The sequence below is a fragment of the Gorilla gorilla genome, chromosome 1, assembly GCF_029281585.2.
Source record: "Gorilla gorilla gorilla isolate KB3781 chromosome 1, NHGRI_mGorGor1-v2.1_pri, whole genome shotgun sequence".
Classification (NCBI taxonomy): Eukaryota; Metazoa; Chordata; class Mammalia; order Primates; family Hominidae; genus Gorilla; species Gorilla gorilla.
Genome location: NC_073224.2, coordinates 129,846,417 through 129,872,317, shown reverse-complemented (window position 1 = coordinate 129,872,317; position 25,901 = coordinate 129,846,417). Strand labels below are relative to the sequence as shown.

At 36.8% G+C, this 25,901-nt stretch overlaps 2 protein-coding genes across 2 annotated transcripts in view; one reads left to right on the top strand and one right to left on the bottom strand.

Moving 5' to 3' along the window:
• GSTM2 (glutathione S-transferase mu 2) overlaps window positions 1-25,901 on the top strand; it is a 1,178,915-nt gene that overhangs the window by 541,329 nt on the left and 611,685 nt on the right. The window lies entirely within an intron of this gene.
• LOC129525220 (membrane-associated guanylate kinase, WW and PDZ domain-containing protein 3-like) overlaps window positions 23,955-25,901 on the bottom strand; it is a 121,913-nt gene continuing 119,966 nt past the window's right edge. Inside the window, exon 2 of the mRNA XM_055354253.2 lies at window positions 23,955-25,043. Within this exon, the coding sequence (XP_055210228.2) occupies window positions 25,027-25,043 (17 nt within the window). The 3' untranslated portion in view covers window positions 23,955-25,026. The remainder of the gene's footprint in view (window positions 25,044-25,901) is intronic.

The following is a 25,901-nucleotide window of genomic DNA, read 5'->3' as shown; positions in this document are numbered from 1 at the left end:
CAGAAGCTGACAAGCAACTCTCTAGCTCATAAGGACAGCACGTTTTGCAAACTCTGAATAGAAAATATCCGGAAGGCCTCCACTGACATCCCCAGTTTACGTGAGCTATCAGAAAGCACGGCGGGACTGAAGGTGGAACTCACTGGCCAAACTCATTGGCCATTTTTCTTCTGTACAAGGTTCTTAACTGGGAGGTGTGATGTCAGTAGGCAAACCTACTTCAAAGCTGCAGACGACAGTAACTTGAGAGTGGAATAGTACATGACAAAAAGTGTATGAGCTGTGGCAGAGTACCTTCTAATTCACCATGAGTTCACTCTGAAGCAGAGGGAGCAAAATGAAGCCACTATGCCTACTCCCAACAGGGAAAGCAAAAATTCCCAATGCCTAGGAGCAAAAGACAAAAATTCATAGAGAAATGGAGATAAAGCTACCAAAATGTTCCCTCAGCTCTAGCTCCCTCCTTACCCACTACTACCAATGCAGGGATTTTAATAGCTAAATAGAGGCTATCTGCTATCTATATCAAGCTGAAGACTTCATGTGCTAATGGTAAGAGCCAAGTGGTACCAAGGTAAACTGAAAAGGTAGTCAAGAAATAGCACTAATGGGCTTTATGTAAAGAAGTAAGAAAATTAGACTGGCATATTAAAAAAGTAACTTTGTGTGGAGAAGGTACAGGGGGGCAAGAATAGCTATGGGGCATGCAATTAAACAGTGAGGGCCACTGTCCAGGTAAGAGATGACTTTGATTTACAGTGGTAGTGAAGGAGAAAAGGAGATGGATTTGAGATTCACTGTACAAACCCATATATATGAAGAGTTTTTCAATATCAAAAACTATCCTTAGAAGAGGAAATCATCTTATATTTGAACCTTAGAATATTTCAGATTACAGACTGACATACAAATTATTTTGTTCTGAAAAATCACAAAGTACTCTCTGGAACAGTCATGTTAGCTGGAACCAACAACAATTGCTTCAAGAGATAATCTGACACAGCTGGTAAAAAAAAAGAAAAAAGTAAGCAAAGTAAGAAGATTTAGTAATTATTCCATGACGTATTACCTCCCTGCTGTGTGTGTTAGATGTCACCATCAAGCAATATTTCAGTGATCATTTGAAAAAAGCGATTCAGTCCATGCTTAGGTAACAGGATCATGAATATATGCCAACAGAAAAAGTAGGGGGAAAAATTCTGCCCTAATTGTACTTGGAACTGAGACAGCATTATACACAGATTCAAAAAATACATTATCTCAAACAACTTAGATGGAAGGGAGGAGGAGATGATCTGGAAAACTGTATTAGATGACTCATTCCAGTGCTGAAAAAGCACCAACAAAATTTTTGTATGACACAGTGGCAAACCCTGTATCTCTAAATTGTGAGTTTAAATATATGTATAATTAAATTAAATATTAGAAGTAGAAATTTGATTATATCCCTAACAGTTAGATTCATACTGTCTAATCAAATTTTTTTTTTTTTTAAAAAACACATGTCTTCTAGTAATTGTGGACAGCTTAAGAACAGGCTCTTCTTGTATTTGGCTATACATGATGGGATTGTGGGTAGAAGCCATAATACTTGGTGGTACATTTGACAGGAAGATTCAGGGAGAGAGGGAGAGACAAAAAATAATAATGACTCCAGGTTTCTCATTTGAGAAACCAGGTAAATTTAAGTTCTATTTAAAGAAAAATAGGAGAAGAACAGGTTTCAGAATTGAGGCAGGAAATCAGGTTGGTTTGGGGCATGTTGTTTTGATATGTTGGTGAGACGGACACCTTGTAGAAATATCAACTAGGTTGTTGGATATAACTATGTGGAATTCAGAGAAGAGCTCTGAATTTAGGGCTGGAAATTGGAAGACTTTACCTCACAGAGAGTAACTGACAATAATCTAGCTTTGAAAGAGATGTGCGGTAATAAGTATTTTCATGCACTATTAATGAGGGCATACAGTTGCACAACGTTTCTGAAAGGCATTATGGCAATATCTATTAACATATACTTGCATATCCTCTTAGAAAAAGATCTACTAAGGTAATATTCAAATACAAATGTAAAAAAATGTGTCCAACTATAGGGAACTGATGAGTACATCATTAATAATGAAACGTGTCTTGAACTACTGATTTATAATGTTTAAATATATTGAGTTAAAAAAAGAGGAAGGTGCAGAATAGCATTTAGTATACAATATTTACAAAATTGGTACACGTTTCTTATATGTGTATGCAAAACATATTCTAAAATGTGCTTATTTCTCAGTGGCAAGACAATGAATAATTTTTATCCTCCTCTTCATAACTTTCTATTGAGAGGTTTTTTTTTTTTTAAGCGAACAACAAAAGTATACCATTTTTTAGAAATCTATAAAGCTTGTTTTCTCCCCTATTCTTTTAAGTGCTTAAGAATTAGAGCAAATATAATCTTTGAGGCAAACAATAAAAACAAGAGAATAAGACCACCCTGGCCAAGTACAGCTTGCTTTCAAATTTCAGAGCTGCATAACTAGGAACACGTCAAAGCTGAGCACCATCCCAGGCTTCAGACCAAACAATTAAGCTAGAGAAGTCAGTCCTGGTTGACTTAAGCCTGTAATTTGGTTACTGAAATGAATACTAACTGGGCCTTTTGCAGGCCACTTACAGAACTGGCTCCTCTACCCTGACCCAGTGACTGAATACCATATGGTGATTTAAGGCAATTTACTGTTAAGACCACATCTCAGGGATTAGTAAATTATGTACAAGAAAACATGGACAGGAGAAAAACAATTAAACAGTCTGATTCCAATAAAAATACTTCCCATAAAAAAGAAAAAAAAATCACATGATAGAGGTGATCATTACTTTCTCCCTTAAAATAAATAAAACGAAGAGGACAGAAGGGTAATAAAACAAAATACCAAGCACTATGCTAGGCATGGGGGATATAAAAATCACAAAGTAATACCTGTCTTTGGTGTCATAATGGTCACCCCAGTGTTATAGTATATCATAAACCAGTCTAAACAAATAACTACAAAAGCCAGTTAAGAAGCATGTACAAGGTACATAGGAGTATGTACCCAAGAGAAAATAATTGTGACTGGTAGGGGAAGCCAGGCAACATAGACTGGAAGAATGAATGAAGAGGATAGATAGAGGGAGCACAGTGGGCATTCCAGGCAGGAGAAAGGGCATGCTGAATGGCATGGAAGGAAAGGCAAGGCCGCAAGGGATTATATGACTAGAGTGATAGGCAGGAGGCTCAGATGAAAGAAGGATCTAACTCATGACCTTAAAGGATTAGAGCATTACTCTGTGGTGAAGTCGCTAAATATTTTACCAGGATTCATGACACAGCCAGACTTGTGTTTTAGATGGATCATTCTGGCAACAATGTGGACTATGGGAAAAGCAGAACAGTTGGAGGGCACTAACAGCAGCACAGGATAAATTTAGCCACAAACCAATTAATACTGGCAGTAGAAGCAGCATTAGAAGAATCAACGCAGCAGAAAATTGTATTGGTGAAATAGGAGGCAGAGTCAAGAAACATACTAAACATAAGAAATTAGCTGAGACGTGAAGTGAATGAATGCTCACAGATGTGCAGGGGAAGTGCTGTGATTCAAACTTCAAATTATAGGTGTCCCTGCAGGAGAAAAGAGAATGAACTAATGTTTAATAAACAAGAAGCACAGTTGAAGAAAACTCAAAAATTAAAAAGAAATTACATTGAAATGAGAATATTAATATTCACCGTGTCCCAAGAAAAAGGAAAAAACAACAGCATCATAAAGACAAATTTAAATTCTTTAGCTATGGGGACGGGGAATCTGATTCCAAAAAAAAAAAAAAAAAAAGATATTTAAACAGTCCAAATCAAGGGAGATTAAGATGAAAACTCTGTGATGAAAGACACGGTGTGTTATCTGTATTCTGCTCGCTTGGCAACAAGGTCTTTCTGAGTTGTGGTGGTAATGGTGGTTTTAAATTAATAGATATATAGCTAAATTTCATCTATCTTTTTATCTTTATTTTTCAACTTTTACTTTAGGTTTGGGGGATACACATGCAGGTTTGTTACATGGGTAAATTGAGTGATGCTGGAGTATGGTATACAAATGATCTTGTCACCCAGACAGTGAGCATACTACCCAATAAGTAGTTTTTTGACTCTCACTCTCCTCCCACCCTCCACCCTGAAGGAGACCCCAGGGTCTATTGCTCTCCTCTTTCTGTCCATGTGTACTCAATGTTTAGCTACCATTTATAAATGAAAACATGTGGATTTGGTTATCTGTTGTTGTGTTAATTGATTTAATGTAATGGCCTACAGCTGCACTGAAGTTGCTGCAAAGGACATGATTTTGTTCATTTTATGGCTGCATAGTATTCCATGGTGTATATGTACCACATTTTCTTTTATTTTTTTCTTCAGAGAGACATGAAACAAGTAATCCGGAGGTCTATGACTAAAGCTAAAAGAAAACCATATAACTTAGAGCTGCTGTAGGCAAATATTAATACTACGTTATTTAGCTACTGTGATGAAAAAATAAACAGGTGTCACATGAGAAAAAACAAGGCACACAGGTAACGAGACCAATAGATACAGGGGAGAGGTACAATCCACACACCACCTTATTTTTCATGGTCAAAATGAATGGATGTCAGAAGTTACTGCTTTCTAGAGAGATGTAAATTAATCTCAATTCAGTTGGAAAAAGTCTGTTGTAAGTTCAAGTAAGCACTAACATCAATTCTTTGTAGCTCTTCAATAACATGCATCTTCACATATTACATGATTCTATTACCTTGTTTTTGACATGATGAGACAGATTTACAATACACACACTTAAAATTAACATTTCCAGACTCTCTAATAAATAATTCACAAGTACCTTAACCTCAGTAAACACGAGATACTTTGTTAAATTTTAAATTCAAAATTAAAACGAAGTACACTTTTGTTGCTATTGAAGAATACTATTGTATTTAAAAGAGGGACCAGTAGGCAAAAAGTGCACTGAGGAGAAATTATTCTTAGAGATCAGGATTTTTAAAGAAACAGATGTGACAATTTAGAAGAGACCTTAAAAAATAAGACAACTGACAATTAAAAAGCTGTTAGTGATAAGATTATGAGTGGCTATGCTCTGTCTTTACACTTTTGTCTTAAATGTTGTTACCATTTTTACAACTTAAAAAAAAAAGTAGAAAAGATCCAATACAAACATGCAGGTAATACTATAAAGACAAAGATAATATATATATAAATACTGACTGAAAGGGAATTTGCAGACATGGAGATAAAATTTCATGTTCAATTCTGTTTCTGGGAAGCTGTTTATATATAATATAAAAGTTTAATAACTGCAATACAAACATTCATATTTGACTCTATAAAATGAATATACAATTTTTCTTTCTTAGCGAAGTATAAATAGTCTTTAAGCAGTAGGGCTATATTTATGTGATAATTATTTTAATTAAATTGCCTAACTCAATTCAGTGAAGAAACCAATTTAACTGATTTTATTGGTTAAATTACTAATTTCTAATTATGTACCTCTTATTGTATTATGGTATATTATAAAATTTAAAAGAACCACTGATGTTTGTTCTCACTTTATAGCATGATTCAGAGACTTAAGAACTGAATTATATCTTAAAAGAAACTGTGTAAGAAATTCCAATGTATAAAAACAGGTGAAATTGTGAGTCCAATTTGAAAAGCTCTACTTCAACAGTTTCCTAGGCTCATACATATGAAGTTCTTTTAGTTCCTTAGTGTGGCTGCAGTATGCATAAGCCACCTTAAAGGGAGACATGGTGATTTCTGTTGTGTATCATGTTGAGTACTAAGGTTTCGAGAAAGGTACCCTGTCCCCGCCCCAGCCCCCCACCCCTGCCCCCCACCCCCCGCAATACCACTTATGTTCAAACATAGAGTCGGGGAAAAACTACCACCAAAACAAATGGCAAAATAAATGACTAGGCATTTTATAGAAAAAGAAATGCACGACCTTTAAACTTATAAAAGCCTTCACTCATAAGATGAATGCTAATTAAAACAACATGATTTCTCATCATCAGACTGATGAAACATTCAACAACACTCTGTTGGTGAGGTTGGGAAGAAACAGATAGTCTCATACTTTGCTAGTGGATACAGTGGCATACCAAAGGTAGGGTGGTAGAAGCAGATCACCCTTGAGGCCCACAACAAGGGGGTGCATTCTACATAGAGAACTTAAAAATTAAACCTAACTAAAAATTATTCTGCTTTTTATCATCAAGTGCCAGCAATTCTAAACAATGTCAGTGATAAAAATACTCCCTGAAAAAGAATTTGTGTTCTAAATTCTAAATAATTGTTCCAGTGACTGTTAAGTTTTAATAACCTGTATGTAAGCTTTAAATTAGCAGATTTTTATTACTTATTTCTCAATAAACACTGATTTATATATGAAAATTAACTTAAAAAAAAAGAAAGTGGAGAACTCACAGTTTAGCCTCTGATGCACATGGACTCAGTTACTTATTTCAGAAGTTAATTTTGTAATGTTTCAAAATTATTCAAGTTTCCTTTGAGTACAGTTTATGTCTCTAGCCCCTATGACACCATATATTTCTGCATTTAAGTAATATATTCCAAATAAATAATGATCAGTGTATGCTGTTTCTCTTTTTCTCTTTTCTTTCCTTTTCTTTTTTTGAGACAGGGGCTTGCTCTGCTGCCCAGGCTGGAGTGCAGTAGTACAATCACAGCTTATGGCAGCCTCGACCCCCTAGGCTCAAGCAATCCTCCCACCTCAGCTTCGCGAGTAGCTGGGACTACAGGTGCACACCACCAGGGCTTATTTTTGTATTTTTTTAGAGATAGGGTTTCACTATGTTGCCCAGGCTGGTCTTGAACTCCTGGGCTCAAGCAATCCTCCTGCCTCAGCCTCCGAAAGTGCTGGAATTACAGGCATAAGGCCGCTGCACCTGGCCTTGTTTCTCTTTTCTAAGTTGTCTTTTTTTTTTTTAACTTTTATTTTAGGTTTCTGGGTACATGTGCAGTATTGTTATATAAGTGCGTGTCATGGGGGCTTGGTGTACAAATTATTTGGTCACCCAGGTAATAAGCATAGTGCCCAACAGGTATTTTTTTTAATCCTCTCCCTCCTCCCACCCTCTACCCTCAAATAGGCCCTGGTGTCTGTTGTTCCCGTTTGTGTCCATGTATTCTTGTTTAGCTCCCACTTAGGAGAACATACAACATTTGGTTTTCTGTTCCTGCGTTAAGTTGTCTTTTTTTTTTTTTTTTCCTTTCTGGTAGGAAGTTTTAGATGAGCTAATCAGACACAAAAATGTTTGCAGACAGCCGGAATCAACTTTCAACAATGGACAATAAAACATAAAGCTTTAAAACTGTTATTTAAAGAACAGTACACGGAAACTGGCTATGGTCATTACGCAAAAGTAAAATGTGAGGAAATGGACATTTATATTGAGAAAAGAACAAAAATGTGAAGAATGCTAAGGGAAACAACAAAAGATGCTGCTTTTACATTACTAGAAGAAACCAAATGGCACTGTTTATTTGAATGCACACTTATAAACTAGTGGGTCAAATAGCATCAATGCCCACTATCACACAGTCATTTTCTCTGCATTTTCCAGAAAAAGAAAAACTTTCAGAAGTTTTTTAAAAAAACAAATAGAAAAACTTAAGATGAATTTTCTGGTGAAAATATTTTAATAAACATTTTCTGTACTGTAATATTTATTTTATTTTTAATTTATTTTTATTGGCATGATTATATATTCAACATTCAATAAAATAAAATAAAATATTTATATCTCATTTCTACCCATTATTATATTTTGTTTTATTTCATGGTTATTTTTGAAAATAATTTTGTCATATAGGAGAGGTATATATTAAAAAGTTATCTGCTTTAGGCATCAAATATACTAGGCATGCCACTATGGAGTACAAGATGATACATCCAGTATAGAAGAAAAAATAAGGATAGTTAGAGTTGTAGTACTGCCACAGACTAAATATTTATGTTCCCCCAAAATCATATGCTGACACCTAATCCCCAGTGTAATGGTATGAGGAGGTGGGGCCTTTGATAGGTGATTAGATCATGAGGACAGAGCCTGCATCAACGGGAACAGCGTCCAATAAAAGAGAACCCAGAGAGCTCCTTAACCTTCTGCCTCATAAGGACACAGCAAAAAGATGGACATCTTTGAACTAGGAATTGAGCCCTCATCAGGCATCAAATCTGCTGGCACCTTCAACCTAGTACTTCCCAGCCTCCAGAACTGTGAGAAATAAATGTTTGTTGTTTGAACCACTCAGTTTATGGAATTTTCATTATAGCAATGCTAATTAACAAGGACAGTTACACAGTTATATCACAACACATAGAAACACACTAGGAGGCTAAACTAGAAATGAATAAAAATGTTTACCTATGACAGGGTGGTAAAAGGACAGAGGTAGAGGGTAGATGTACAAAATAAAAGCCAAACTTCTCCAACTATACTTTATAATATAGTGTGACTTCTGAACCAACAAAAGTTTTATAAATTCAAGAGAATAAAACTAAATATAAGATCTAAATAAGCAAACTTTGACTGAAAACAAGTAGAAACAAATGAACTTAATTGCTTGTCAAATCAGTAACATAACCACATGAGAACAAAAAATATTTCAAGTCACTTTTGAACATAGTATTCTGACTTACATTCTTATTGGCATATATTCTAAGGACAATAAAAACTATTAAAAATATTGAACCTCACATTATGCTTATAGTATTAACACTGGGTTTTGTCATTTTAAACCTATTTTTGTGTACTGTAGGATAAAGCAAATAAGTAATCATGTTGTTCATTTCCAGGTGCAAAATTCTTATTTACCTAAGAATGCCAGCTAACAATGTACAAGGAACGATAGAATTAGCAACTCCCAATGAAATAACTGATTCAGTCATCAATAAATGCTAAGCCATTTAGTATGAAATTATTCCCACCGATTTCCTGTTAATCTCAAAGGAGAAAAGTATTTTATTACACAGAAAAGATCAAACTTATTATTGCTAATCTGATAGCCATTTGATGCAATACAATATGAAGTTTACAGTGTCATCTATGAAGTATTTTTGCCAAAACATTTAATCTGAATAGAATCAACTTGGTTTACATTCCAGTTTATAGGAATTACAAAGGATAGATGAACAAGACAAATGATACCATGAAGAAGCAATCAGACAAATTTAGAATTTAGAACATTCTGCTCTCTTAAAATGTCTGTCCTCCTTTCAAAAAAAAAAAAAAAAAAGGTTGGGGGAGGTGAAGATTTTCAAACAAAAGAGACTAAAGAGGTATAACACCTAAAGGCAATATGTGAACTTCAGTTGGATCCTGTTTAGGAAGGGAAAAAAAGCCATAAAAAACATTTTTGTGATAACTGGGAAAATTTGACTATAAACTGGATAGTAGCTAATATTAAGATATTACTGTCAATTTTCTTAGATGTGATAGTGGTGTTGTGAGGTATAATATGGAATACATGCTAAATATTTTAGGATTAAAGTGTCATAAAATTTGCAATTTACTTTGAAATGGTTTCACTAAACACAGACATGTACACATACACACACATACTTATAGATAGGTGGGTATGGAATCTAAGTGGTGGTTATATGGGTATTCATTGTCCTGTTCTTTCTAATTTTCTGTATGCTTGAAAATTTTCATAATAGTTGAAAAAATATAGAATTCCTTAGTAAATACAATATTAACTAATTCTAGCAATGGTACTTAAGACAAATAATTTATAGAAAGACTTAACTCATTCTTTGCTATTCTGCCAATTAAGAATGAATCTTTTATCTTTTTTCCTTAAGTCAGATCCAAAACAGAAAATAATCAGCAACATCTCCCCTGTGTTAGCAAAGTGACTTCTCTGCAGTTTCCTCAATAGATGAATGATTTTCTTTCATCTAGCTGCCCATTTTACTCAGCTCAATATCCTCTGAAGACCAACCTAATTTAAATGAAGTTGTATTGAATGCTGAAAGTTTTCTAAGCTTTCCATTTGGCACCAAGTTTTATACTTTGGCTTCTGGTCTAAATAATAAATTCTTAAAGATAACACAATCTTTTATATGCCTTTCTCCCTATTTAACTAGTTCTTCATTTGGGTGAATTCGTTCTATTTCCACAGCTTAATTATCACCTATATTCTAGTAATTTTCAAACTGATATCCTCAACTCTTTCTCCCTACTTCCAAATTCATGTGCCTATTGAGCAATGCCAACTGGAAAAGCCTCTCAAACTCAGCAAATCCAAATGTGAATTCATCATACCTCCTCCCTGCCCGCCCCCCCCCCCCACACACACATAAAATCTGCCACAATTCACCTCAACTGCCATTTAAAAAATCTAGGAGCTAGCCTTGGCTCTTTTTCTCCCCCTCACTGACATATCAAATCAGTAATAATAATATTAACAATTGCAACAATAACTATTATAGAACACTTATATGATACTTACTATGTACCTGGCACCTGTCCTAAACTCTGTACATATATTAATTCTTTTAGTTCTCACAATAATCCTATAAAATGAGTACTGTTTTTCTTCCCATTTTACAGATGGGGAGAATGAGGCATAGGGAGGTTTAATAACTGCCCCAAATTTACAAAGCTACTAAGTGACAGACTTAGGACTTGAACCCAGATGTCTGGGCTCTACAATCTTTTTCTTAATTAATATGTTATACCTCTTCTTCAATCACCAAATACTGTTGATACCATCTCCCAAATATTTCTCAAACTCATTCAGTTCTCTCCATTTCAATGACTACTACCTTAATCCAGGTCACCAACATCTTTAGCCTGATTGAGCCAACAGCTTCCTAACTGGACTCCCTGCCACCAGCTTTGTTTTCCAATTTTCCTAGAGTACAAATCTGCTTATAGCATACTTCTACTTTTGTACGTAACCATCCAATTGAGCTAAGAATAGCCTTCAAATCCCTTAATGTGGTTTATAAGACCTCCAGCATTCCCTTTCAGCCTCTTCTCCTGCCACCCTGTAGTTCCTTCTCCATACTGCATACCCACCGTCATTCTGACATTCCTCAAATATTAGGTTCTCTCTCTCTCATACGTAGAGCTTGGGATGTGATGTTCCTTTTCTCTGGAACACTCTTCCCCTAACCCCTTGTCTGGTTGTCTCATAATACCTTTATACCTACATTAATATGTCTATACACAGATACTATATCTTTGGAGAGGTCTCTCTAATCTCCCAGTTCTAAGTTAGCTGCCCTTCTTATTTGCTCCCCTAGGACTCTGTAAGCTCCTCATCACATATACCCACATGCCTTATCACACTGTATTACACTTTCCTGACAGCTTGCCTCACTCCCTGGATTTCAAACATTAGGAGAACAGGAACAACTTAGCAAGAGCTCAATAAATATTAAAGAATTAATAAAATGAGACTGAAATATTTTTAAAGCCTTTTTCAAATAAAACAACTTTTTTGGTCTAATTTTTTTCTTTATAAACCTAATCTTTTGGAATATTCTACTCAAACGATGTTTGTTTTGTTTTGTTTTGTTTTTTTTGAGATGGAGTCTCACTCTGTCACCAGGCTAGAGTGAAGTGGTGCAATCTTGGCTCACTGCAATCTCCGCCTCCCAAGTTCAAGCGATTCTCCCGCCTCAGCCTCCTGAGTAACTTGGATTACAGGCATGCGCCACCACATCCAGCTAATTTTTGTACTTTTACTAGAGACGGGGTTTCACCATGTTGGCCAGGATGGTCTCAATCTCCTGACCTCGTGATCTGCCTGCCTCAGCCTCCCAAAGTTCTGGGATTACACACCTGGCCAATATGTATTTTATTTTTAATGATCTTTCACATAACCCAAATTATCTCCATTATTTATTTATCTTCTCAAAACTTTAAAGTTTAATTAATTAAACCACATTAGTTATTAAATAATTAAATAATAAAATGTAGCCTTTATTTAATAGTTAAATTATTTCATATAATACTTAAATAATTTAACTATTAAATGAAGGCTACTTTTACTATCATTTAATTATTTAGTTCAATGAAGACCACAGAGAGGAAATATAATTTAACAAAGTCTGTTATCTTTCAATCAGTATGTGCAGTTTTCAAAAGAACATGTTACAAAGCAAGCTACTGCCCTGTAGTCTTCTAAAATGTCAAAGTCACAAGAAGACAGGAAAAAAGGAAGGAAGACTGGTCTAAATTAACAGACTGAAGAGTCAGGACAACTAAAGCAAATGTGATTCTTGTTTAGTTCCTAGACGTTTTTAAACAGAGAGAGAAAGAAAAAAAAAAAGGAAAAAGCTATAAAGGAAATTTTAGGAACAATTGGGAAATTGTGAACACAGCCTGTGTATTAGTCCGTTTTCACGTTGCTGATAAAGACATAACCTAAGACTGGACAATTTAACAAAAGAAAGAGGTTTAATGGACTCACAGTTCCACATGGCTGGGAAGGCCTCACAATCATGGTGGAAGGTGAAAGGCATGTCTCACACAGTGGCAGACAAGAGAAGAGAGCTTGTGCAAGAAAACTCCCCTTTATAAAACCATCGGATCTCATTAAGACTCACTATCATGAAAATAGCATGGGAAAGACCCACCCCCATGATTCAATTTCCTCCCACGGGGTCTCTCCCACAACATGTGGGAATTGTGGCAGTTACAATTCAAGATGAGATTTGGGTGGGAACACAGCCAAACCATATCATTCTGCCCCTGGTCCCTCCCAAATCTCATCTCTTCACATTTCAAAACCAATCATGTCTTCCAACAGTCCCCCAAAGTCTTAACTCATTTCAGCATTAACTCAAAAGTTCAGTCAGATGTCTCAACTGAGACAAGGCAAGTCCCTTCTGCCTATGAGCCTGCAAAATCAAAAGCAAGTTAGTAACTTCCTAGACACAATGGGGATACAGGCATTGGATAAATACACCCATTCCAAATGGGAGAAATTGGCTAAACAAAGGGGCTAAAGACCCCATGCAAGTCCGAAATCTAGTAGGGCAGTCAAATCTTAAAGCTCCAAAATTATCCCCTTAGACTCCATGTCTCACATCCAGGTCATGCTGATGCCAGAGGTGGGTTCCCATGGTCTTGGGCAGCTCTGTCCCTGTGGCTTTGCAGGGTACAGCCTCCTTCCTGGCTGTTTTCATGGGCTGGTGTTGAGTGTCTGCAGCTTTTCTGGTGCAAGCTGTCTGTGGATCTACCATTCTGGGGTCTGGAGGATGGTGGCCCTCTTCTCACATCTCCACGAGGCAGCACCCCAGTGGGGACTCTGTGTGGGCATACCCACCCCACATTTTGCTTTGGCACTGCCTTAGCAAAGGTTCTCCGTGAGTGTCCCATCCCCGCAGCAAACTTCTGCCTGGACATCCAAGCATTTCCATAAATCCTCTGAAATCTAGGCAGAGGTTTCCAAATCTCAATTCTTGACTTCTATGCACCTGTAGGCTCAACACCACATGGAAACTGCCAGAGCTTAGGGCCTGCAACCTCTGAAGCCATGGCCTGAGCTGTACCTTGGCCCCTTTTAGTCACAGCTGGAGTGGCTGGGACACACGGCACCAAGTCCCTAGACTGCACATAGCAGAGGGATCCCGGGCCCAGCCCACTGAACAATTTTTTCCTCCTAGGTCTCCAGGCCTGTGATGGAAGGGGCTGCCACAATGGTCTCTGACATGCCCTAGAGACATTTTCCCCACTGACTTGGGGATTAACATTTGGCTCCTCGTTACTTATGCAAATTTCTGCTGCTGGCTTGAATTTCTCCTCAGAAAATGGGATTTTCTTTTCTATCACATTGTCAGGCTGCAAATTTTCCAAACTTTTATGTTCTGTTTCCCTTTTAAAACTGATTGCCTTTGATAGCACCCAAGTCACCCCTTGAATGCTTTACTACTTAGAGATTTCTTCCACCAGATACACTAAATCATCTCTCTTAAGTTCAAAGTACCACAGATCTCTAGGGCAGGGGCAAAATGCTGCCAGTCTCTTTGCTAAAACATAACAAGAGTCACCTTTGCTCCAGTTCCCAACAAGTTCCTCATTTCCATCTGAGACCACCTCAGCCTATATTTCAGTGTCCATATCATTACCAGCATTTTGGTCAAAGCCATTCAACAAGTCTCTAGGGAGTTCCAAACTTTCCCAGATTTTCCTGCCTTCTTCTGAGCTCTCCAAACTGTTCCAGCCTCTACCAAGTTCCAACATCACTTCCACATTTTTGGTTATCTTTTCAGCAGTGCCCCAATCTACCAGTATCAATTTACTGTATTAGTCCATTTTGATGCTCCTGATAAAGACATACCAGAGACTGGGCAATTTACAAAAGAAAGAGATTTAATGAACTTACAGTTCCACGTGGCTGGGGAGGCCTCACAGTCATGGCGGAAGGTGAAAGGCACGTCTCACATGGTGGCAGAAAAGAAAAGAGAGCTTGTGCAGGGAAACTTCCCTTTATAAAACCATCAGATCTCGTGAGACTTATTCACTATCATGAGAAGAACATGGGAAAGAACCACTCCCATGATTCAATTTCCTCCCACAACACATGGGAATTGTAGTAGTTACATTTCAAGATGAGATTTTGTTGGGGACACAGCCAAACCATATCAGACTGCATAGTAAATACTTTTATTGTCTCTTTCTTACATTTCCTGGGTGTGCTTGTATAGGAAAATGTCCTTACTCTTAGTAGATATGTGCTGAAGTATCATAATATATGCAGTTTACCTTCAAGTAGTTTCGTTTAAAAAAATTACACACACACTTACAGAAATAAGGAAAATTTGGCATAAAGTAAAAAATTAGTTCAAGCAAAGGGTATGTGGATACTTATTCACTCTTACCATTTTTGAAGGTTTGAATTTTTAAAAAAAGTTGGGGAAGATAACATTTATCAAGTGGGCTGGAGACATCATTCTAAGATATTTACATATATTAATGCAATCCTTACAAGGTCCCTGTGAGGTTAAGTATTATTATCTCTGTTTTATAGGTGAGTAGCCAGAGGTATTAAGAGGTTAAGTAACTTACCCAAAGTCACACAGCTGGTTGTATAAATTGTGGTAAAAAAGCACAGCGTCTGAGAGGACAGAAGGCAAAGATAAGCACATGAATAATTATAAAAAAGTATATGACAGGCCAGGCGCAATGGCTCATGCCTGTAATCATAGCACTTTGGGAGATTGAGGCAGGCAGGTCACTTGAGGCCAGGAGTTCAAGGCCAGCCTGGCCAACATGGTGAAATCCCATCTCCACTGAAAATACAAAAATTAGCTGGGCATGTGGCGCAGGCCTGTAATCCCAGCTACTTGGGAGCCTGAGGCATAAGACTCACTTGAAACTGGGAGTCAGAGGTTGCAGTGAATAGAGATCGTGCCACTGCACTTGCCTGGGTGACAGAGTGAGACCTTGTCTCAAAAAAGAAATAAATAAATATATGACAGACCAAAAAATACACGTGTTAGTGTACACATTTAAAGCAAAGGAGAAGAAGAGTTAGTAAAGCTCCACACCCAGAGCTCAGGTTCTTGAGTTATTTTGTGGAGCTGTGGGCATGATAGAAGGCTCTGATACATGATTAGAAGATAAACTGAACAACCACCTAAAGCAAATTCCAAGCTCATTAAGGAAGTCATATCAAAAGGAGAAATGAAAGAAAGCAAAACTGATTAATAATTCAGTTATTTCAGAAGAAGAGGCAGGAATAAAAAGGCAGATTGCGTGGGGGAAACAGGAAATTATGATAATTGATTTCTTTTTGTATAAAGCTTTATATAAAATTCAAAATATGACTACTACAAGTACTGGACATTAAGAATAGCACTAACTGTGGCTGGGTGCAGTGGCTCACACCTATAATCCCAGCACTTTGGGAGGCCGAGGCAGGTGGATCACGAGGTCAGGAGATCGAGACCATCCTGGCTAACATGGTGAAACCCCGTCTCTACTAAAAACACAAAAAAATTAGCTGGGCATGATGGCAGGCACCTGTAGTTCCAGTTACTCAGGAGGCTGAGGCAGGAGAATGGCATGAACCCGGAAGGCAGAGCTGAGTGAGCTGAGATCGTGCCACTGCACTCCAGCCTGGGCGACAGAGCAAGTCCCCATCTTAAAAAAAAACAAAAACAAAAACAAAAAAAAACAGCACTAACTGGCCAGGCGTGGTGGCTCACACCTGTAATCCCAGCTCTCTGGGAGGCCTAGCCAGGTGGATCACTTGAGGTCAGAAGTTCAAGACCAGCCTGGCCAACATGGTGAAACCCCGTCTCTACTAAAAATATAAAAATTAGCTGAGTGTGGTGGTGGGCACCTGTAATCCCAGCTACTCAGAGGCTGAGGCAGGAGAATCACTTGAACCCAGGAGGCGGAGGTTGCAGTGAGCCGAGATTGAGCCACTGCACTCCAGCCTGGGTGACAAAGCGAGACTTTGTCTCAAAAAAAAAAAAAGAATAGCACTATGGCAAAATTTTTCTTAAAGGCAGTTACTAAAATGTTTGTGATGGCTGATGTAGGGAGAGCCTAAATAGGTTCCAGCACAGTGACTTACTGTGATAAACCACTTTATAATTAAGCATGCCCTCTCTCACTTTCTCTAGCACAAAAATCAAGAGAGTTGAAGAAAACAGGACACTATGCCAGGTGCGATGGCTCACGCCTGTAATCTCAGCACTTTGGGAGGCTGTGGCGGGTGGATCACCTGAGGTCAGGAGTTCGAGACCAGCTGGCCAACATGGTGAAACCCCATCTCTACTAAAAAGATAAAAATTAGCCACGTGTGGTGGCTTACGCCTGTAATCCCAGCTACTTGGGAGGCTGAGTCAGGAGAATCACTTGAACCGAGGAGACCGAAGTTGTGGTGAGCTGATTGCACCATTGTACTCCAGCCTAGGCGACAGAGTGAGACTCCATCTCATTAAAAAAAGAAGAAGAAAGAAAGAAAGAAAACAGGAGACTAAAAATTTTTTTTTAAAGCCCTAAGATTACATAGCAGTGTCCGTGGAATATACACTGACACATAAATAGCAGTATAAGTAAGCTTATTTTAAAATCTCTTAAAAAATACAATTTGACAAAATAATGTTCCTTATACTAATCTATAAACATATATTTATTTACATTCCTGTCATCTTTCTTAGAATATGGGCTTCTTCATGGCAGGAATCATGCCTGATTCATTTCTATGTCCCTAGTATCTAGAACAGAAATAGGCATACAGTGGCACTCAAATGTTTGCTGAATTTAAACACATTTATGGAACTTACACAGGAAGAACTAAAAAAAAAAAAAAGTCTCAATATATTCATTCCTATTGTGATCATTTTGTAACACGCAGTTTTTTATTTCTATTTAAAAAAATAGCATCTGTTCCAAAAGTTAACATGCTTGATGTGTTGAAGTCTGAACTGACCATGTTTATATTTATTTCAAACTATGGATATTAGCCATCACAAACAGGCATGGATGTATGACCACCTTCCAAAACTTCAGTAATTATGATAGACAAACTTTACCTATAAGCATTCAAGTTACATTGCACATGCAGTGAAAAGACAATAAAACAGGGCTGAGATGCTATCCTTAGAAAAGCTTCCTTGCAAGATTAGCCCTTGGCTAGCCCCTGGGATTCTGGATTTTGGGAGAGTTCCTACTATTCCCTGATAAGAATATCTCACTTTGCCTAAATTGTGCAAACAATGTGGTTTACTTTTCTTCTGGGAGTCTGGAAATCTGGTATGTGCTAGGCTAAGGCTGCCCATGTGACAAGCCTCCATAAAAATCCTGGCCACTGAGTCACTAATAAGCTTCCCTGGCATATGACATTTCATATGTGTTGTCACAACTCAATACTGGAGGAGTTAAGGGCATCCTGTGTGACTCCACTGGGAGCTTGAGCCTGGATTCCTTGGTCTTTGCACCATTTGCCTTTTCCTTTTGTTGCTATAAATCAAAGCTATTAGTAGGACTATGCACTGAGCCCTCTGAGTTATCCTAACAAATCACCACACTTGGAAGTGGTCTTGGAGACCTCTGACACAGTATGCCATACCAGATAACAGTCTCATTATTTTGGGATAATGAAAATTATCAAACATTTAACAGATTTCCATAAAAAGTCATATCAAAAAGAAATTTAATAGGAGTCATTAAGATTTTGACTTTGAACTATGTTTTACAATAATTACTTCTACCCAGTAGTTACTATAGACTTCCCTCATGGGGCAAGAAAGCAAAAAGATAATTAATTATGAGAAACCCAATCATACTTTGAAGCTATGAACTAGGTCTCAGCCTCAAAAGTAATGGAATTATTCTTAAGAAATCTCATTTCCACCCCTCTTCCCCCACCCCCAAGTTCACATAAATCCCAATCGGCATACTTCTAAGAACAGGTTTCTGGAGCTCAAATATTACATTTTAATAGCCCAAATTCTTGAGGCTTTGGTTTCTGTTTTCATAGAGAGAATTAGGGTGATGTCAGAAAGCATCAGTGCCCCCTTTTATTTCCCTCCAAAAATAATGTGTAGTTCATAGTAATGGGGGAAACAAACTTGTTATTCATTCCTCTGAAGAAATATAACTTGGAGACAATATATATCCAAAAATTGTCCAGCTGCCTCTTGCATTACCTGTTTTCATTTTAAAATAATCACTGACAAAAACTCTTAAACATTTTCTTAGAATAAGCATATTTTATACAAAATATTAAGTAACATTCTAGATAAATAAAATTATTTTAAATTAAATGGATTAGATTTAAGATCCCTATGGAGACAAAACACAATACACATGTTTATCTATTACAGAAAAATGTGTTGACCTAAGGAGCTTCAGTAGCAGCTGCACTGCACTTTGGAACAATTCTGTTAGGTATAGAAAGAATAGGTGCATCACTCAAACTTTAAATCACAGTCTGAAAGGAAGCAACTAATAAATGGGAATGAGGATGGAGCAGGAGATCTGTTAATCTAATTATAGTTGAAAGGTTTCAATATCTAATCAAACATCTACATTAAAGATACTAAAATTATGCTTTTATTGTACTATATGTAGACACAAAAAAACAGTAAGGTTCCTTTCTGATATGATTTTAACTACCTTGCTTTTCCCAACTCCTAAAATGTATATAAGGAACTAAGTATGAGGTAAATCATAATATTCAATGGAAAGCCACTGCTAATATAAATAAAAAACATCTCATTACTACTATTGAATTTATAAAGCCATACTCAGAGAAATATCAAAACACAGGAAACCAGTCAAGTTGAACGCACTGAATAAAATCTATAACCATAAATCTGAAACCACATTCACTCATTCAGTCATCATAAATGAACCACTATGGGAACAGAAAGATAGACTCTTTGCACTCTAGGAGCTTAGGTGGAGTAGAAGGGGAGACAGGTCAGCAATGTCAGTGGTGTGTTATTTGTATTACCACAGAAACCAGTAAAATAGATTCAGGGGCTCAAAACAGGAAGGGGTCAATTTTAGAGATACTGAAGTACATGACAGTGGAGAAAAAAGTTTCTTACATGCAATGAGGAACCATTATAAGATTAAGAGAAAGGGTATTAGGAGGATCAAATTTCTGTTTTAAACCCATAGATGTGGAAGACATAGTGAGAGAAAGAGGGTACAATAATTCAGGCCTTAAGGTAGAGGGAATCTAGGATGATTCCCACATATTCAGTTGGTGGAACAAGACAGAGAATGCAGGAGATATCAGGTTTTGTGACTCAAATCTAGTGAATTTGACATGTTATGGGACATAAAAATATAGATAGATGCTTACTCTGAAGCTAGACTTAGAAGCTAAGATCAGCCTAAAGATTTTGAATTGGTAGTATCAACATATGGATGATATGTGAAGCTACAGGCACAAATGAGGTAATCCAAGACAGCTACCAGAATGAGAAGAAAAGCAAAAATATAAAACCCTCAAGGACACTAAAATTTTAAGGGGGAAGGGGAGAGAGATTAGAAAAGGTAAGTAAATATGTACTTTGCACCTTTGTGCCTACTATGTATCCTAGGCATTTCCATTAATGTTAGTTCTCCACTAGGGACTCAACAGAAACAAAAATGAAATATACTTTTTTTCTCTATGGTATTAACTATAATGGTGATTTTCTCAACTAGGTGAAATTTTGCTCCCTAGAGACATATGGCAATGTTTTGAGGCCTTTTTAAAAAATAAATAAATAAAACTTTTATTTTAGAACAGTTTTAGATTTACAGAAAAATCGTAAAGATAGTATAGAGTTCCCATATACTACACCAATTCCCCCTATTATCAATATATTATATTACTATGGTATATTTCTCACAATTAATGAACCAATATTGATACATTATTGACTAAAGTTTATATTTTATTCAAATTTCCTAATTTTTTACCTAAAGTTTTTTTTCCCCTTTTCCAGGATCGCATCCAGAACACCACATTACATTTACTTGTCATATTTCCTTAGGCTTCCCTTATCTGTGACAGTTTCTTAGACTTCCCTTGTTTTTGATGACCTTGAAAAGTTTGAGGAGTAGTAAACAGGTATTCTGTAGAATATCCTTCAATTGTAGTTTGTCTCATGTTTTTCTCACAATGAGACTGGGGTTATGTGTTTTTGAGAGGAAGACGAGTAAGGTAAAGTGCCATTCTTATTACTTCATGTTAAGGATACATACACTATCAATATGATTTATCACTGCTGAAGTTAACTTTAAATACCTGGCTAAGGTAGTATTCATCAGATTTCTCCACTGGAGCATTATTTTTCCCTCTCCTATACTGATTGTGCTCTTTGGAAGGAAGTCACTATGGGTAGCTCATACCTAAGGAGTGGGGAGTTATGTCCCACACCTTGGGGGCAGGTAGTTACATAAATTATTTGGAATTCCTCACAGGAGATCTGTCTACTTCACTTCAATTTATTAATTTATGAGATCATTTATTTATATCAATATGGGCTCATGGATATTTGTTTTATACTTTGGGTTATAATCCAATACTATTCTATTTATTTTTTTTGCATAAATTATTCCAGATTTGGCAGTTGAGAGCTCTCCTGTTAGTTTCTGTGTCCCTTTGGCATACTCATAATTGTGGGGGATTTTAGTCTTTTTTTGTGTGTGTGTGTGAGAACTTCCTTAGTTTCTGGCACTACAAAATGCTCCAGGCTCATCTTGTAGTTTTTTCCAACCCAGTCCTAGAACCTGCCATTTCTAAAAGGAGTCCTGGTTCCTTGTGTTGGAGAATATTAGAAACCAAGATTTGAATGTAAGGTCTGCTTACTGCTACTGAGCAGTCACTGCTTCTAGACCTTGTCAGCTGACAGAACAAGGAAATATGTGTGTCTATTAATCTATGTACTATATACATATTGATAAATATCCCATCTGTACCTACATGAAGTTAAACATGAGTTCATTCTTCTGTTGGAGACAGAAGGATGATGATTTTTCTGAAAGTCGTGACAATTTTTGACTGTCACAAGGGAGTGGTATACGCATCTAGTGAATGTAGCCAGAGATGCTGATAAACATCCTATGGTACACAGGACAGTCCTCCACAACAAATTAATTACCCAGTTCAAAATGTTAACAGTGCCAGGCACAATTGATCTATAATAGTACAATTCAACAACCTGCACATGCCTACCTCTATGGAATGATTTCAATAATCAGTACCACGGATCATCATGATACACAGTCACTACATATACTGTCTTTTAAACTAAAAGGTAAATGTAACTTAAGCCTTAAATAATTCCCTCACTCAAGAACTATGAGTTTGTTTTTGTAATAGTGACTAAGCACACAGGCTTTGGAATCAGACAAAACCTGAATTTTGAGTCTTACCTCTGTCATATATTTAACAGCTGAAAAAATGGTCTTGAACAAAATACTTCTCTCTCTGAACCCAATGTTCCTTATCTGTAAATGAAGATAACATCTATTCCATAAGGTTGTTTTAAGGATTAAATGAGATAATCATGTAAAAAGCTGGTGTGCTGACTGGCACAGAATTTGTATTCAAAAAATATTCTATCATTTTTGGAGGTCACACATAAATAAAAAAACTTTTAACTTTTTTAATGAAATGAAGTTCTTGACTAATTTTAGACAAACATTTGAGAAGAGATAGTAAAAATTTATTTCCTAGTCTTCATTCTCTCATTCTCTTTAGTCAAAGCTCTACATCAAGCCATGCTACTAGTTTACAGATCAGATTCCAATACAACAAATGTCAAATCACAAAAACTCAATAGTCCCAAACATTATAGATTAGTCAACTATCACAACAAAATGGCAAACATCAAAGGCCTTTGGAAGTTTGCTGCCGTGAGATCAAAAAAAAAATTTTTTTTTACCATTTTCACTTAAGAAATGGTTTTCTCCTTCTCATATCTTCATTTTGCCACTGTGAGGTTCATCAGGAGAGAAACTTTTATTCAGAAACCAAAATCAACATCTATTCAAAAAGCTATATTGTATCCACACAGATTTACTTACAAAGATGCACAATATATGCCTTAAATGTCAAGTAAGGGCAATAAAGGCACTGACCCAGAACTACTAGATGTGAGAATTTAGTGAAGTATGAAAATTCCTCTCTTAGTTGTTCTTCAAATTTTACACTGTAGTATTATTCTTTGCCATCTTTCATATCCTGGAGTTACATTCTAGGTTTGGAATTTGGATTTGTGGTTTAAGAAAACTACAAGGGTACAAATGTTGTTTTTCTTTTTTGTTATTATACTTTAAGTTTTAGGGTACATGTGCACAATGTGCAGGTTAGTTACATATGTATACATGTGCCATGCTGGTGTGCTGCACCCATTAACTCATCATTTAGCATTAGGTGTATCTCCTAAAGCTATCCCTCCCCCTCCCCCCACCCCACAACAGTCCCCAGAGTGTGATGTTCCCCTTCCTGTGTCCATGTGTTCTCATTGTTCAATTCCCACCTATGAGTGAGAATATGCAGTGTTTGGTTTTTTGTTCTTGCGATAGTTTACTGAGAATGATGATTTCCAACTTCATCCATGTCCCTACAAAGGACATGAACTCATCATTTTTTATGGCTGCATAGTATTCCGTGGTGTATAAGTGCCACATTTTCTTAATCCAGTCTATCATTGTTGGACATTTGGGTTGGTTCCAAGTCTTTGCTATTGTGAATAGTGCTGCAATAAATATACGTGTGCATGTGTCTTTATAGCAGCATGATTTATAGTCCTTTGGGTATATACCCAGTAATGGGATGGCTGGGTCAAATGGTATTTCTAGTTCTAGATCCCTGAGGAATCGCCACACTGACTTCCACAATGGTTGAACTAGTTTACAGTCCCACCAATGGTGTAAAAGTGGTCCTATTTCTCCACATCCTCTCCAGCACCTGTTGTTTCCTGACTTTTTAATGATTGCCATTCTAACTGGTGTGAGATGGTATCTCATTGTGGTTTTGATTTGCATTTCTCTGATGGCCAGTGATGGTGAGCATTTTTTCATGTGTTTTTTGGCTGCATAAATGTCTTCTTTTGAGAAGTGTCTGTTCATGTCCTTCGCCCACTTTTTGATGGGGTTGTTTTTTTCTTGTAAATTTGTTTGAGTTCATTGTAGATTCTGGATATTAGCCCTTTGTCAGATGAGTAGGTTGTGAAAATTTTCTCCCATTTTGTAGGTTGCCTGTTCACTCTGATGGTAGTTTCTTTTGCTGTGCAGAAGCTCTTTAATTAGATCCCATTTGTCAATTTTGGCTTTTGTTGCCATTGCTTTTGGTGTTTTAGACATGAAGTCCTTGCCCATGCCTATATCCTGAATGGTAATGCCTAGGTTTTCTTCTAGGGTTTTTATGGTTTTAGGTCTAACGTTTAAGTCTTTAATCCATCTTGAATTAATTTTTGTATAAGGTGTAAGGAAGGGATCCAGTTTCAGCTTTCTACATATGGCTAGCCAGTTTTCCCAGCACCATTTATTAAGTAGAGAATCCTTTCCCCATTGCTTGTCTTTCTCAGGTTTGTCAAAGATCAGATAGTTGTAGATAGGTGGCATTATTTCCGAGGGCTCTGTTCTGTTCCATTGATCTATATCTTTGTTTTGGTACCAGTACCATGCTGTTTTGGTTACTGTAGCCTTGTAGTATAGTTTGAAGTCAGGTAGCCTGATGCCTCCAGCTTTGTTCTTTTGGCTTAGGATTGACTTGGCGACGCGGTCTTTTTTTTGATTCCATATGAACTTTAAAGTAGTTTTTCCAATTCTGTGAAGAAAGTCATTGGTAGCTTGATGGGGATGGCACTGAATCTATAAATTACCTTGGGCAGTATGGCCATTTTCATGATATTGATTCTTCCTACCCATGAGCATGGAATGTTCTTCCATTTCTTTGTATCCTCCTTTATTTCATTGAGCAGTGGTTTGTAGTTCTCCTTGAAGAGGTCCTTCACGTCCCTTGTAAGGTGGATTCCTAGGTATTTTATTCTCTTTGAAGCAATTGTGAATGGGAGTTCACTCACGATTTGGCTCTCTGTTTGTCTGTTATTGGTGTATAAGAATGCTTGTGATTTTTGTACATTGATTTTGTATCCTGAGACTTTGCTGAAGTTGCTTGTCAGCTTAAGGAGATTTTGGGCTGAGACAATGGGGTTTTCTAGATATACTATCATGTCATCTGCAAACAGGGACAATTTGACTTCCTCTTTTCCTAATTGAATACCCTTTATTTCCTTCTCCTGCCTGATTGCCCTGGCCAGAACTTCCAACACTATGTTGAATAGGAGTGGTGAGAGAGGGCATCCCTGTCTTGTGCCAGTTTTCAAAGGGAATGCTTCCAGTTTTTGCCCATTCAGTATGATATTGGCCGTGGGTTTGTCATAGATAGCTCTTATTATTTTGAGATATGTCCAAGGGTACAAATGTTTTGCCTCATCAGTCAGCAGACCACTCTGAAGAAGACAGAATGAAAAGAACAGGCTTTAAAAATCTTAAAATTTATGCCCAAAAACATATTTTTATTTCTCTCCCTTACAAATGCAACAAACTACATGTTGAGGAGAAAGAATAAAAAGAACACAAAGATCTGTAGATGGTTTTGTAGTGACTAGTTCTCCCTCTAATTTTCAAATAGAACACTCCAAAATATTTAGATCTTTGAGTGGTTGCTGCAGTAATAGAGTTAATTATTCTCTCTTCAAGGCCTGCGATTTTACAATTACAGCCAAGCTAAGAGAGGTCTAAACATTATAATAGAAGATTAATGTGCTTAAACATCTGTCTTTGTATGACTTTGATTTTATAAATCTAACACTGGACATACAGAAAAAAATGTTTTGCTTTATTATGACTCCCGTAGTCCTGCAAATATATATGAGTCATTTTTACCTATTTTGTCTTGCCCTAAGAATAATTATTTTACTTATTTTAAATGTGAAAAAAAGTTGGCATTTGAACGTTTTCAAATTACTGTCTTTTCCCCCTTAAAGAACTAAATGACCTCTACATTTAAAGAGAAATAAAGAAGACTTAAGAGGAAGTCTTCTTTATGTAAGGGAGTTTGGGGGAAGAGGTAAAGATCATAATCACAATAATGCTGTTTAATTTGCCACCCCTGGGAGCAAATGCTCCTGAAAGGTGACTTTTTCCTTCATTAACTCAACTTTCACTGAGTCAAAACCATTTAAGTTATAGCCCAATATCAGCTTCAGTAAATTCATTAAATGTCCTATCTTAGAAATTAAATTTTATGGAACTACTATTTATCTAGTCATTTGTAACTACCCAATAAGAAATCTGCCAGATGATCT